The sequence below is a fragment of the Triticum aestivum genome, chromosome 1D, assembly GCF_018294505.1.
Source record: "Triticum aestivum cultivar Chinese Spring chromosome 1D, IWGSC CS RefSeq v2.1, whole genome shotgun sequence".
NCBI lineage: Eukaryota > Viridiplantae > Streptophyta > Magnoliopsida > Poales > Poaceae > Triticum > Triticum aestivum.
In genome coordinates, this window is record NC_057796.1 from 258,386,367 (window position 1) to 258,400,428 (window position 14,062).

Below are 14,062 nucleotides of genomic sequence, written 5' to 3' on the forward strand. Positions count from 1 at the left end.
CACCCTGCAACAACGTAAATGCTATGGATATTTTTATAGATGCATATATACGCAACTAATTTATTTGCACTTCTCATTTGTAATGCAATAATTTATTATGTAGGATAGGTACACGTCAACGATTATCTTACATGCATTACATAATTGTTTTGTTCTGAAACTATGACGCATGTGTTGTAATTTATTATGTACCTCCTTTGTTTCACAAATGGTACACCAAGTTTTAACTTCATTACCATAATTCCATTTTGAATGGTGTATTTTTATATTTCTATTTGTAGTTGTTGTGGTATACCATGTTCGAGAATTTTACATTGTCTAACAAGTGGATTGTTTTTTTAAATATATTTTGTCTTGCTCAAAAGTGGCCCAAGATTACAAGTCAAGCAAAAGCTCACTCCCTAACTCGACCTCTAGCTCACCATAAACCGAGTTAGCATGTTTTTTTTAAACAGACTCATCCTCACATGTTTTCAGCCCTAGAGGTGAATGTGATAAACACATCAAAACACACGTGTGTATGCGTGCCCGTGTGTACGTGACGGCCAACACCGACTGCAACAAAATCATTACAAGGAAAACAATTATATTAAAATTTAACGAGTTTTTTGCGGTTAGGAATATTACTAACAAAAATACGCTCTAGAATACGAAACTATTTTCAGCGGCCGTTACGAAATGATCCTTTTTAGAACTGTGGAATATACGAAAGCACTATTTCAAGGGATTTTAGACAGTAGATCATGATTTTTTATTTATTTCTGGGGCCACACAAAAAACGTGTGGTATAAGTTATATCCGGCTTATTAAGACTATATTGATCAGTCACTTAAAGCATTCCCGGTTTACTCGCGTCCGAATTAATTTTTTTCTTACTTATCTCGCTCGGTTATTTATGAGTTTGGATTAGCTGCCGGTGTCCGTACACACCAGTCCTTCCGCTCCCCGCAGACGATCCCCCCCCTCGGAAGCCCAGCATCGGGAGGCGGAGATCTACCGGGCAGTCGGCCGCACGCCACTCCCTCGCTGCCACTGCCCACCGCGGCCACTGACACGCCGGCCCAACTCCGCGGGGGCCACAGGTCATCGACCGGTCTCGCCGGCAGGTCGTCCCCACGTCGCCGCCCCCGCCCCCGCCACGTCACCGCCGAAATCATTAGTATTTTGCTCCCTTTCGCGACCCCGTTTGTTAAGCGTCCTTCCGTTCGCTATCTCCTCTTCCTCTTCCTCTTCACCCCTCTCCTCCCCTCTCTCTCCAGCGTAGCACGCCCTCTCTCTCTAGCATCTCTCCTCTCCCTCCTCCCAGCTCGCGCGGGAGACACTGGTCAGAGGCCAGGTCGAGCGCGGCGGGGCGTAGGGGGCGAGCTCCGCTGGTCCCGAGGGCACCGGAGGGCCATCGGCGCTGCCTCTGGCGGCCGGCGGGGCGGCATGGGCAGGAACGGGAGCGTCAAGCGGGGCGCGGCCGCCGCGGCGCCTCCGTCGTTCACGGTGAACCCGGCCGACTACCGGCTCATGGAGGAGGTGGGCTACGGCGCGCACGCCGTCGTGTACCGCGCGCTCTTCCTCCCCAGGAACCAGACCGTTGCCGTCAAGTGCCTGGATCTCGACCAGCTCAACAACAACATCGTGAGCATCCGTCTCGTCCCTCCCTCCCTCCCTGCTCTCTTACGGTTTCGGCGTTGGGCTGCTTCTGGGCGTCCTCTGCTGTTTGATCTGGCGAGAGATCCATTGGTTGATTGGAGTGGATCCTACTGCTGATTCGGTAGCTTTGGAGATCGCGCTGGAATTTGGCCTGTCTAGCGTCCTATTAGCCTCGCCTACTCCAGGATTTGCTTCTACATAATATAGTGACAGTTAATAAATTAGCATTTTAATGATGCGCCACTAGTCGTTGTAAAGAGGCTAGGACGATCAGTTGAGTCCTGTATATGCAGCATTTTCAATTCTTAGGGTGGCTGTATTTTTGGATGTTTTCTTTTGGCTTGCAGCTGGTTGAGAGGGTCAGTTATTTTTGCTAGAATGTCGCAACATCGGCAACTATCATTTACTTCGAGCAATTTTTTTGCCGATGTATGAACCTGATGGCGGTGGATACGGCATAGTGGCACTGCCAGAACCCTGCCTGGAGAAGGGAGATGCTTAAATTTGCATGCATGCTGCATGGGCAGGGACGCGGTCATGCAGCTTGGCCTTGTGCTTCCATTTGGGTGGGCACACTTGTTCTTTGATGACGAAGGTCTTAGGAGAAGGGGACATTGTCGTCTACTAGAATTCATGACTCATATATAGATACAAGGATCAGCATTTCCTAGTGCTACGTAAGATTATGCGGTTCGTACCATGACATTATCCTTTTGGGGTTTGGGAGGATGTCGTTATTATACATCTCTACATGAACATGTATACCATACACGTATGCCAACAAGCTCAAGTATCGGCGTAACCAAAGCTCAATCAATGCCTCTTATATTTACGATACACCCTTATTTTTAGGGGGAGGGGGGGGGTATTATGTCACCAAACTACCAAAGAGAAGTAAAGTCGTAAACTCGTGATTCTTGTTTTCTAAATTCCAATTGTAGTTTCTCCTGCACCATTTGTCGTTAGTGCACTCGAAGACAAGCATACAATTTTCTCTAAAAGAAACCCACATTGCATACCAAATTGTCATACAGGCTACTTGTTTTGGGGGAGTTAGTGATACCTTCTTCGCATATGTGATATGTTAACTAGGGTGCAAGCGGCATCCCACTTTGTCCTGCAAAACTCATCAATTAGCTCATCAGTTAATGTAAAATTAACTCTACATTCGTACCGTGGTATTGTCTGCCATTCCGCCCCGCTTGCATCCCAAATGTTAACACTGCGTAGTGTCAAATGTCAACATATTTCTTTTCTTGGTTTCTTCCCTTTCTGGAGGCTATAAATGAATTTAGATCTTACAAATGTATATCATTTGCAGGATGAAGTACAAAGGGAGGCTCAAATAATGAGCTTGATCGATCACCCTAATGTCATCAGGGCTTACTGCTCATTTGTTGTGGAGCACAGTCTTTGGGTCATAATGCCATTCATGACGGAGGGTTCATGTTTACACTTGATGAAGATTGCGTATCCTGAAGGTTTCGAGGAACCTGTCATTGCATCAATTTTAAAAGAAACACTCAAGGCTCTGGAGTACCTTCATAGGCAAGGACAAATCCATCGTGATATCAAGGTTAGCTTCTATAGAAGATTCCTGTGCAGTTCTTATAGTGTTTGATGTGGTTTGTGATGATTCTTTATTTTTGCTCAATATGGCACTATGCAGGCTGGTAACATCCTTATTGATAGTGCTGGTGTAGTGAAGCTTGGGGACTTTGGCGTTTCTGCTTGTATGTTTGATAGAGGTGATAGGCAAAGATCTAGGAACACATTTGTTGGAACTCCATGCTGGTAAGTAGATTTCTGTATCTTGATGCTAGGGATCAAATTAATATTATAGAACTTGAGAATGTTTTGACCCTTTTTTTTGTTTCTAATTTTACCTTTTAGGATGGCTCCAGAAGTGCTCCAGCCTGGCACTGGATATAACTTCAAGTATGTTACATTGCTAATTGTGCATACAAATGCACATACCTTTTGGTAACAAATGTGTTTTAGGAATTGTTGTTTGATTTTATGTCATAAAGAGCATCACTGCAGTCACCTTGGACGTCTTCTATGCATTGTACCTTGTGTTCTTATTATTTTCTGTATGAATTCATTGCTATTATTCTTTTTAACAACCATCACCATGAAAAATGAAGTTTTGCTAAAATTACATTTCTGGAGGTGGTAATAGCCAGGCCCGGGTACTTTCTTTTATAGGGACTCTTATCTTTTGCAACTCCTGCATCATACATCATCATCTTATAGGCAAGGATGGGGCTATCCTTTCCATTATGAATTACAAATCCAGAATATAGCAAGAATAATGTACTGACGAGAGTGTCAGACAAATATTGTATCTTATTTTTAAGGCCCTATTTTTAAGTTCAGCAGCCTGTTCTTGCGATTTTGGCTTTTATGTTAATACTCCCTCCGTCCCAAAATTCTTGTCTTGAATTTGTCTAAATACGGATGTATCAAGTCACGTTTTAGTATTAGATACATCCGTATCTAGACAAATCTAAGACAAGAATTTTGGGACGGAGGGAGTATTTCATAATGGTGTCATGCTTGCTATTATTACTCCAGAAATGTTAATCTTCACAAAGCTATTCGTTGATAGTCTGTCCCCAGTAAGATACTAAGATAACTCATGCCATGCCATGGACAAATCACCTGATGTTCGGAGACTTACTTTCATATTGAATTAAATGGCGTGTCAAGATTCAGCACCCTGATGCTTTTTTTGGCATTTTATTTACTAACCGAGATGGACTAACAGCTAATATCCATATTTTGACAGAGCCGATATATGGTCGTTTGGAATTACTGCACTTGAACTAGCGCATGGACATGCTCCATTTTCGAAGTACCCCCCTATGAAGGTAACGATTTGATTTCATCTGCAATGTAATGTAATTAATCATTTATGTGATTTTTTTGCTTTTGATATTGTGGTGGTGTATGGGTTGGTGATGACTAATATATTTTTATACCTACGGGCCAGTGACTCATTGCACACCTCATACTAATATTATAGTACAAAAGTATAATCTACACACTTATTTGTATTCTATTTCCATTGGCCAAGGGCATCTGGTGGTCATGCCCTGTACCCTCATATTGCATAAAGGGTAACATATCCATGCAAATCCTCATGTTTTTTAAATATAGTTCGTTTCGGCTACAGGTTCTTCTCATGACTCTCCAGAATGCGCCACCTGGTCTTGACTATGACCGAGACAGAAGATTTTCGAAGGTAATTTTGATCCTTTCAGCTAATTATTGGTTTTGGACCATTTATGTGGTTGAAAACTACAATAGAGTATATTCTACTGTTTACCTTTTGATGAAGCATTTTCACTTGTGCTCAGGCATTTAAAGAGATGGTTGCGATGTGCTTGGTGAAAGATCAAACAAAGAGGCCGACGGCTGAGAAGTTGCTCAAACATTCATTTTTCAAAACTGCAAAACCTCCAGAATCGACAATGAAGGGTATGTTAACTGATCTACCTCCTCTATGGGAGCGTGTAAAGGCACTCCAGGTAACTACTTTTCTTCTGCTTTTTTATCTCAAAAATCACAATGTATTTTATATCTGACACTTCTTACATATTTCCAGCTTAAAGACGCAGCACAATTGGCTTTGAAGAAAATGCCTTCTTCTGAGCAGGAGGCACTTTCCCTGGTTTGTGATATTAAACCTTCATGTCTATATTTTGTGGTTCTGTTTCAGTTTGCTCTCATGTATGTTTAAGGCTATTTCGCATTTACAATTATTGCATAAGTTTCTTAGTGACTTCTAGAACAGGCCAGATCAACCTGTGAGTTGTTGCTTAAAAAAACCAACATCAGTGCTGTGTTCGAAAGTGCGATCTAGTATAAGAGTGTTGTATACTCATATAGTGCACAAGGTAGGTAGACAGCCCTAGGTTGTGGTAGTTTTTGTTGGATATACCTTGTGATTGATTGGTATTTTGCACTAGATATCAACTTAGCAAAGCATAGGCGTATAGTGCCATGTTTTTCAATGATGATGAATCATTGCATCATAAGTTATCTTGTAACAAGGTTGTTTGAAAAATAACAAATTCAGTGTTTACTATCATGATGATAAAGTTTAGAAACCTGACAAGAATGACTGTAAGATGGGCTTCTGGTACTTGGGGAATTAGGACCCTAACAGTCTAACACTAAGAGAACCTTCTTATGTTCTGCATTTCTCTTTCTTACCTTCACTCATCTGCCTCATACAACTGTTCCATGTGTAGTCACATGTTTCTGCAATGAATGTCTCTTCTCTCGCTATAAATTCTGTGGGAAATTGCACTTATATGTTTTAGTTCCCTATAATTTTTTTTAATATTTTGGGTTTATAAATGTGTGTCCTTTTTAATAATCATGGTTGTTAAGTCGTCCTTCGATCAACCTAATTGTTTCTCATGCTTGATCGGTTTATCCAACAGAGTGAATACCAGCGAGGTGTTAGTGCGTGGCACTTTGATATTGAAGACCTCAAGGCTCAAGCATCACTAGTAAAGTTTACTGTTTTCTTTTTGCTTAATTTCCATTATACCTTAATTGCCTTATTATTAAGCTATCTAAGTTTCCAGATTTATGAGGATGAACCATCTGAAACAAAAGAAGACGATGTCGCTGCAAGAATCATTGAATCTGAAAAGGTTTTGTAGATTCATGACTACCTTTCTTTATAGAAGAGCCATTTAACAGTCCTCTTTAGAAAAGCTTCAAGTTACTTTCCAAGTGCGCAGAAATGTTATGAATTTGGAATATTGTCCAGCATTCAGCAGAACCATCCAAATAGCTTAAATTGTAATATCCTCCTTATTTTTTCTTGTTGACCAAACATAGCAATCTCAATGTGTGCCATGCTCTCTGTGTTTTGGAATTTTAATTGTTGCTGCCCATGATCAAACTGTTGCCAGGAATTTTGGAATGTCCCACTGAAAATTCTTAACTATGGTCTACGAGTGTAAGTTGTGTGAGTGGGAAATCATCATAATACCAGGCTTGTTATGCAAAATGAGGGAGGAAAAACTAGACTTATAACCATATTGACAATTTTACTTGGTTCCGATTTTTTCTGGCTGGATCTAGGCAGATCCAGCGTCAGCAAACTTGAGAAATGCACCCTGTGATAACTGTATAGGATACCTAGGTGCAACGCAGCTCCCGTTTTATAAGTTAATTTTACAATATGAAGAAAAGCACATATTGGATATTTCTGTTGTAACAGTTCTTTTTTTCGTCATCAGAGTTTATATTCAAGGACCCCTTCAGGACAGTCGTCATCTGCAAATGAAAATACCTGCAGGTTAAGCAAAAAACCGCTGCATGTTGTTAAGTTTATTTAAACTTTTTCTTGATATTTACAATCATCTGCAAATGAAAATAACTGTAGCAAAGCAAAACTCTTGGCTATGTTCTAGTGATAAATCTTCTTAGAACTTTGAAGTGTGTACCTGTTGATTCTGCATATAACTGCAGAAGTGCTTGTACAATTCAAGAGATCAAAGTAGGATGTTGTGGATAGAGAATGACCAGCAACTTAAATGATGTTAATATTTTGATTTTCAGCACAACATTTGTCTTGAAATGTAATATCTCCTGTTATATTTCAGTGAAGAAACCTCTACGACGAATCCTGATTGTAGAAGGATGCCCAATGGACATGAAAATTCTAGATCAGAGAATGATTCATTGCCATCTACATCAAGGGAACCAGAGTCGAAATATTGGAGAACTAATGTTGGACAGAAACAACAGACTTCTGGGGGTCCAGTTGAAGGTGGTGTTAATAGCTCAACAACTGAAAGGAGCCATAATTTTGAAAGGTCTGTTATCTTTACAACATCTTTTTTTCTCAGAAGTCTTATTCTGATTTCTTGTTATGGAAGAACACTTCATCGTTTTAGTCATCAGTTTATCTATATTAATATTCAATTATCCTTCTTTCTTATGGCAGGGATGCAACTGCTGACAAACATGGAAGTGATACGAGAAGAGCCGCAAATCTTAGTGGTCCATTATCATTGCCAACTCGTGCCTCTGCAAACAGTTACTCAGCTCCTATACGGTCTTCAGGAGGTACAATTCCATAGACACATCCGGTTTTTGCTCTGGCATTGTTGTAGTACAGTAGCATATACTAGGGCTTCTCTATTTCCGCTGTTTAACTGTGGCCTTCAAACATCAATTTTGTTTCGGATTTATGTGCTTTCTGGATGAGTGGTACTGGAGGAGTTTCTTTTGATCATTGTAGGATATGTAGATTCATTGGGAGATAAATCTAAACGTAGCGTGGTGCATATTAAAGGCCGCTTTTCTGTGACATCTGAGAACGTTGATCTTGCGAAGGTAAGCAAATTTGGTGGATAAACTTAAGGTAACAGTACAGAGCCTAAATGCTTTTTTTTAACACATCCTTACTTTACAGGTTCAGGAAATTCCATTGAGTAGCATCTCACGCAAATCACCACAGGTAAGATTGTTATGAATATTAATATTGCCAGGCTATTTTCAGGGCATAGTTATAGTCTAGGTTAAATGGAATCTACGGCAGTCTGTACATTTGTGATTAATACCTTTATCGCGCAGGGTATACAGCTAAGAAAATCCGCAAGTGTTGGTGATTGGATTGTCAATGCCAAACCAATGGTATAATTCTTCTATCTGAGCTTTATTTCCTTAGTTTCACTTTCTTAAAGAGACCATGAGAAAAGATTTTCCTTTTTAGTGGAGAAATGAAGACACACCTAAAAGGCACTGTATTTTACCTTTCAAAATGGTAATAAACCTTAAGAGATACCATAGAGACAATCCATCATTTCTGTCCTTTTTGCAACTTCTGCTATAGCTGATCCAATTTTCTTGATGCATGGATGCTACAGTCTAACAGTCATCATCTGAAGGAACTCTGCAATAGCTCGGTATCATCGTCTGTTCTCATTCCCCACCTTGAGAACCTCGTGCAACAGACTACGCTTCAGCAAGTATGGAGGAAGCTTGAACATGTTTAAGAATGTATGATACTCCCTCCGTAAACTAATATAAGAGCGTTTAGATAACTAAAATAGTGATCTAAACACTCTTATACTAGTTTACAGAGGGAGTACATGATAAGTTATATAAAAGATATTTATCAATTTTTGTAATTTTCTTACCTCAGGATCTGATCGTGAACCTACTAAGTAGCATGCAACAGAATGAGAAAGCTGACGGTAAATGTTTTTTCTCTTCTGGCTATGAAATTCTCCTTTTCTTTGGTTAAATCTTAAATCTCGTATTTTCTTCAGGTGCACAGTCTGGAACGTCGTCGCAAGTCCGAAATATGCAAAGTGAGACGGTGGTAAGCAGCAATGGTGTATGATTTCTTGTATTGTTAGGGGATACCCTTCCTTAATGATAGCGGTTCCTCAAGAAGATTGTTTGTCGTCACTGAATCCTTTCTATTGTTTGGCAGGTTGAAACATCTAATACTGAGAAAGAACGGTCATTACTTGTTAAAATTTCAGAGCTGCAGTCTAGGTAGGCCCACTGTCTTGGGATGATCTCACAAACAATTCCAACAAACACATCACTATAACAGTTCTAGCATATTTACATGTTTATGTGGCAGATAAATTGTATGGTGACATCATGTTTAGTCTCGTAGATGCTGATTTGTCGGTCATCAGATAGAATCAACTTTTAATATTCCTATTAGATGCTATATAATCTTTATTTTCGAACATATGTATACATTGTATCAAATTCATGAACTTCCCTTTTTTCCCGCAGAATGATTACTTTGACTGACGAACTGATTTCAGCCAAGCAAAAACATGTTCAGGTTGGTACCAACATTTGTTTTAGTTTGTCTCAATACATTTCTTAAGCTGCCATTTGTTCATGGATGAGTGAGTCTTTATTCACTATGCCTTTTCGGGAATCGTTTTCAGTTGCAGCAAGAACTTAATGCATTATACTGCCGAGAAGAAATAGAAGACATTAGGGACGAGGACAATGAAGAAACATAGCAAGGTGAAACGTTCAGCTGATATGGGTACCCGCACTTAGCTTTCGCATCATCTGAGAGTTTCATAAGAGAAGCAGTACTCGCGGAAGCTACATATATATATATATATATGTATATCCGAATAAGCGCCGTCAGAAGAAGAAGAAGAAAATGGGGACGTGCTCCTTGGCCTGTTGCCATCAGTGTGTATATTAGTTTTTATTTAGCTTCTTTTTCGGTTTAATTTATTCAATAGGTTTTGGTGGGTCATAGATAGCGGTACTGTGCATTCCCCTGCTATGGCCCCACCTATCATTCAAACATTTGTGATTATCCCGTAGATTGTGTAGGGTGCCCGTTGGTTCGAACAGCTTGCAGAAGAATGCAAAATAAATAAATTGTACTTTATTCAGCAGTGGCATGTATAATTTTGTCGCTGATTAAGAGCTTTGCTGAACTTATGCTCCCAGTTTTGAATGTATCAATATCAGAACTTGCCCAGTAGAGAGTTCTATTTTTGGGCAGCAAGAAGTAGTACCAAGTAGTGTGAAAAGTACGCAGCATTGAGCTAATGAAGAGGCAAACGTACGCAAACGCATCTTCAAAATCTAAACACGAAAGTTAATCGAGCCGCCTGCTTCAGTTGCTGAACAAGAACAACGAAGCATGGGCAATGTTTGTCACAAAATACAGATTACATTTTCCGGTGTACCTTTGGATGGCTCTGAGAGTTCTCCAAGGCAGAAACGTATACTGATAGAAAAAAAAAGAGAAGATCGGCTAAATTGTGTTGACAGGAAAGAGAAGGCCTGCATGACAATGCAAAATCCACCCCTTGTTGAGAAAAGGGAAGGCCTATACTACAACAACAATTAGTACAATGCAAAATTCACCCTTGTTTAGGAGCAATAAACAGAGGAAGCAAATTTTGCAGCTACAACAACAGCAGTACATTTGCACGTGCCACTTCCTACTCCTTCCTACTGCTAATCTAACTGTTTTGTCTTGTCACCTTCCATGGTTGAGCTGCTAGGACCTTCACCACCCTCATGGGCCGCCTCGTGGCCCTGACTGCGGATCTTTTCTGAGTACTTCGCAAATGCAGCAGTAAGGGCCGATTTGACATCAGGGCCTTTCTTGTTCTTGGAAGTGCCTGGCTTTTCCGGTGTGCCATCGTTGGTCGATGAAGGCTGACCAGACGCTTTCTCTCTGTCGGGAGTATCAGGTACTACGAGGTTTGGGCGGGGCGTAACTCGTTTAAATGGCTCATGAAAGGTATCATGAAGTCGCTTTACCTACATTCGACAAACTCTACATGTTAGCCTAGCAAAACATGGCCTTTCATGTTATTAAGCGGAAAAGTAGAGCAATGCAAACACGGCACATGGTTGTAGCTTATTATATCTATGGGATGATTGGAAAAAAAAAGTTGGGTAACAACATGAACCATGACAAATAAAATTGGAGGCTTGAAGTGGTACCTTCCGTTCGCCAATTCCTGGACAACGAGCTAGTTCTTCCATAGAAGCATCCATGATTCGGGAAAGTGACTGCAAATGCAAGACCCGATGCATGTAATTATATTGTGAATTGTTTGACGGGTGATCTCGTCAGGTGAAATGATACCATTTTTACAGTAATAAAGCTGTACACAACAATTTCCAATACATTATGGAAGACAATGTAATAGTTCCAGTTCTTATTCCATCTTACCCCAAAGGACGAACCAAGTGTGATAACATCTGTTCTGTTAACACGCCGGATGGATGTAAGAGCATGAGTGAACTGCCAAAACCAGAACCACAGCATAAATGAGTAATACACCAAATAGTGATCGTTGTTAACACAACGGACACTCCGAACAGGGCGATATAACTGAGTATTGAAACCACCAAATAATGATCGTTGTTACAGCAAATAATGAGTCAACTTCTAATAGTCAGCCCAAAAGGACGATATAACTTCTATATTGAAACCACTTGCAATGCTTGGAACTTGATAAATGAAAAAGCAGTACTGAGTATTGCTGAAGTTGCGGGATTTCCGCAAATCTTAATTACCCAACATACTTAATAATCCGTCCAAGTCCAGTTAATGAGATACATAGATGAAACCATGTTGCAACTGTAAGGGTGCATACCCGAGATAAATAATCATTATCTGTGTGCTCGCGAATGCTGTCAGCTGGCTTGTTTTCAAACACTTTAATAGTCTCCAAGTACCTGCCACATTCCTCCAGACTACAAGAGAGAACAGTTTGGTCAAAGAGCACATTAGTAAGCCTTTGCAACCAAATCAGTACATCATCATGTAGTTACTAAAACTTTCCAGTTAGTATGTTGGAGAGCCATTAGCATTTCTTTCACATGTACATGCATCCATTCTTGGATCTAATTTTCGTATGCAAAATGCTCAACAAGTATTAGATAATGAGATCACTAAGCAGTGCACGGTCGCAGTTTTATTCAGAGCAAAGGAACCTAAACAAGATCTTATGCTTGTAATTACATTTATATGCAACAGTGCAGAATTAAAACAAGGGGAACATAATTAAACATGGTATTGCATAATCCCAGCATATAAGAATGTTCTGAATAATACCTCCAACCACACAGAAGGGTGCAGTCATGCAGCAGTGATGTCCTTGTGACTTCATGTAAAGGCTTTACTACATCTTCCTGATCATGAATTATATGAACATGGATTAATAAATAACCTTTTTGAGATGTCTCAAACTTCATTTCCCAATTAAAGCAAAATATGTTGGTCAGATGATTCAAACTCACAATATCAATATGACACAAGATGACACGGAGTTTGAAATTCTTTTGGAGCTCCCTTATCCGATAGTACAAGTAGTCTGGGTGAAGAAGATGGTACCTGAGACTGCATCGACCAAAGTTACATGGTAAGAATCATGCCACTACCTCACGGTACACACCGGGGCACAAAACCTTTACTAGCAACAGGTGACGCAGATCACTAAGATCGCAGTACTACTGCTCCAAACTTGTTGTCTAATAGATTGGTAGTGCAGTGCACTATATGAAATGCTAGGGTGTTCAAATAACGGTTCCGCATGAACCCATGAAAAAGGGAAGCAGGCAGTAAACCCCGTTTTCGAACACCCCTAGTGAAATGTATCCGTTAGATGCACAGTACTTTCCCGTATCTCTGGTTCTAGTATTGGCCCCCAATGGTAAAAATACACGCAGTGAAACCAGCAAACAAAATAGAGGGTGTCCCTCGCCACCTCTCTGTTTTTGGTGGAATGGCCTAGTTAGTTTAGGCTTTACTTTCGATTCCCTGTCATCCTTCTTTCTGTTTGTTTATTTATCCTTGTTTTTGTTTGAGTTTTACTTTGTGCCTTCTTGGCATTGTTCTTCTAATACAAAACGAGTAGAGAAAAAGAAACCAACAAATAGAATGACAGAGCGAGAACCTTATGTAGAGTGCACATGATGATTGCCCAATCACGTAGTCCGGAACGATGTCAGCGAACGTCCACCTCGCATTCCTGATGTGCTTCAGTAATGGGTTCCCTTTCTGCCAAGTGAGAAACGAACAAAGACTCCAAATTTAACACAAAAGAAAGGGGAGAAGATTGATTAATAAGAAGAGAAGTACCAAACCATCACCACACTCCATACCTGCCTATTGCTCACGAGAATGGCGTTCTTGCTCTGGGACGGCGTAGTGGTGGCGCCAGCCAGAGGCGGCCTGTTCAAAGAAACCGAACCTAGAGAGGTGAGGACTCGCTGAGAGAATCCGAGAGAGGGCGAGGGAGACGGTACCTAGGGGCGGTGGATGGCTGTAGAGGCGGCGGGGGAGGGGAGTAGAACTCGGAGGATTTGAGGAAGGAGAAGGCCTCGGAGAACGACGACGACGACGACGAGCCGGCGGCGGCAGCGGCGGCGCTGGGGAGAGGAGGGTTGTAGGAGGGGGGCGTCGAGGAGGAGGAGGGGGCAGCGGCTCCGTTACCGAAGACCTCTTGGTAGGACGGGATCTTTATGAGGTTCTTGCCGGAGTCCGGCCGCTGCCGACCTTGCTCTCCGTCCATGGCGCGCGGGGGCCTCAAAGGAGGGCGGAGGGGACGACCCGCAGGTCCGACCACCGACTGCCTCGCTGCAGCGTGGGACTATCAGGCTATTGTGGGCTAGGTGCGATGGTTCGATCTGTTGTTAAGACTCCCGCTACGGGCCGGTCATGGACTAACAAAATATTGGATGCTTTTATTAAATGACGATGATAGCCCATGAGCCTAAGAGGCCAATTTGGACTCGAAGTTGAGGACCCCTCAAAAGAAAAAGTTGACAAGCACTTCGTTGCGCCTGATCTCAAACAAAAAAAAAGTTTCTAACAAAAAAGAAAGATCTCAAAAGAAAAACTTTGCTGCGCCTATTAAAAAAATAATGT

General features: G+C 41.2%; 2 protein-coding genes across 6 annotated transcripts; one reads left to right on the top strand and one right to left on the bottom strand.

The window, feature by feature from the left end:
• Positions 1 to 1,191: 1,191 nt before the first annotated feature.
• LOC123181344 (STE20/SPS1-related proline-alanine-rich protein kinase) lies at positions 1,192 to 10,058 on the top strand. Of its 5 annotated transcripts, none has more exons than XM_044593597.1 (22): positions 1,195 to 1,626; positions 2,963 to 3,217; positions 3,311 to 3,435; positions 3,535 to 3,579; positions 4,433 to 4,514; positions 4,820 to 4,888; positions 5,004 to 5,174; positions 5,252 to 5,317; positions 6,096 to 6,164; positions 6,243 to 6,311; positions 6,906 to 6,964; positions 7,272 to 7,484; positions 7,616 to 7,737; positions 7,913 to 8,007; positions 8,087 to 8,131; positions 8,248 to 8,307; positions 8,541 to 8,642; positions 8,819 to 8,870; positions 8,946 to 9,013; positions 9,113 to 9,177; positions 9,430 to 9,481; positions 9,591 to 10,058. In XM_044593597.1, exons 1-22 carry the CDS (start codon positions 1,429 to 1,431, stop codon positions 9,666 to 9,668), a joined length of 2,160 nt encoding a protein of 719 aa, XP_044449532.1. In that variant the 5' UTR covers positions 1,195 to 1,428; the 3' UTR covers positions 9,669 to 10,058. The 5 variants fall into 5 exon arrangements, with proteins under 5 accessions (XP_044449534.1, XP_044449530.1, XP_044449531.1 ...); XM_044593598.1 differs by having other exon boundaries at positions 1,196 to 1,626; positions 8,946 to 8,998; XM_044593595.1 differs by having other exon boundaries at positions 1,193 to 1,626; positions 6,096 to 6,311.
• A 188-nt stretch (positions 10,059 to 10,246) lies between these two features.
• LOC123181345 (DNA excision repair protein ERCC-1) lies at positions 10,247 to 13,805 on the bottom strand. Its single transcript, XM_044593600.1, has 9 exons — positions 13,441 to 13,805; positions 13,297 to 13,366; positions 13,089 to 13,192; positions 12,433 to 12,532; positions 12,248 to 12,324; positions 11,787 to 11,886; positions 11,360 to 11,431; positions 11,128 to 11,196; positions 10,247 to 10,941 (listed from the first exon to the last, which is right to left on the bottom strand). The coding sequence occupies exons 1-9, from the start codon at positions 13,704 to 13,706 to the stop codon at positions 10,633 to 10,635; spliced, it is 1,167 nt and encodes a 388-aa protein (XP_044449535.1). The 5' UTR covers positions 13,707 to 13,805; the 3' UTR covers positions 10,247 to 10,632.
• Positions 13,806 to 14,062: the final 257 nt, after the last annotated feature.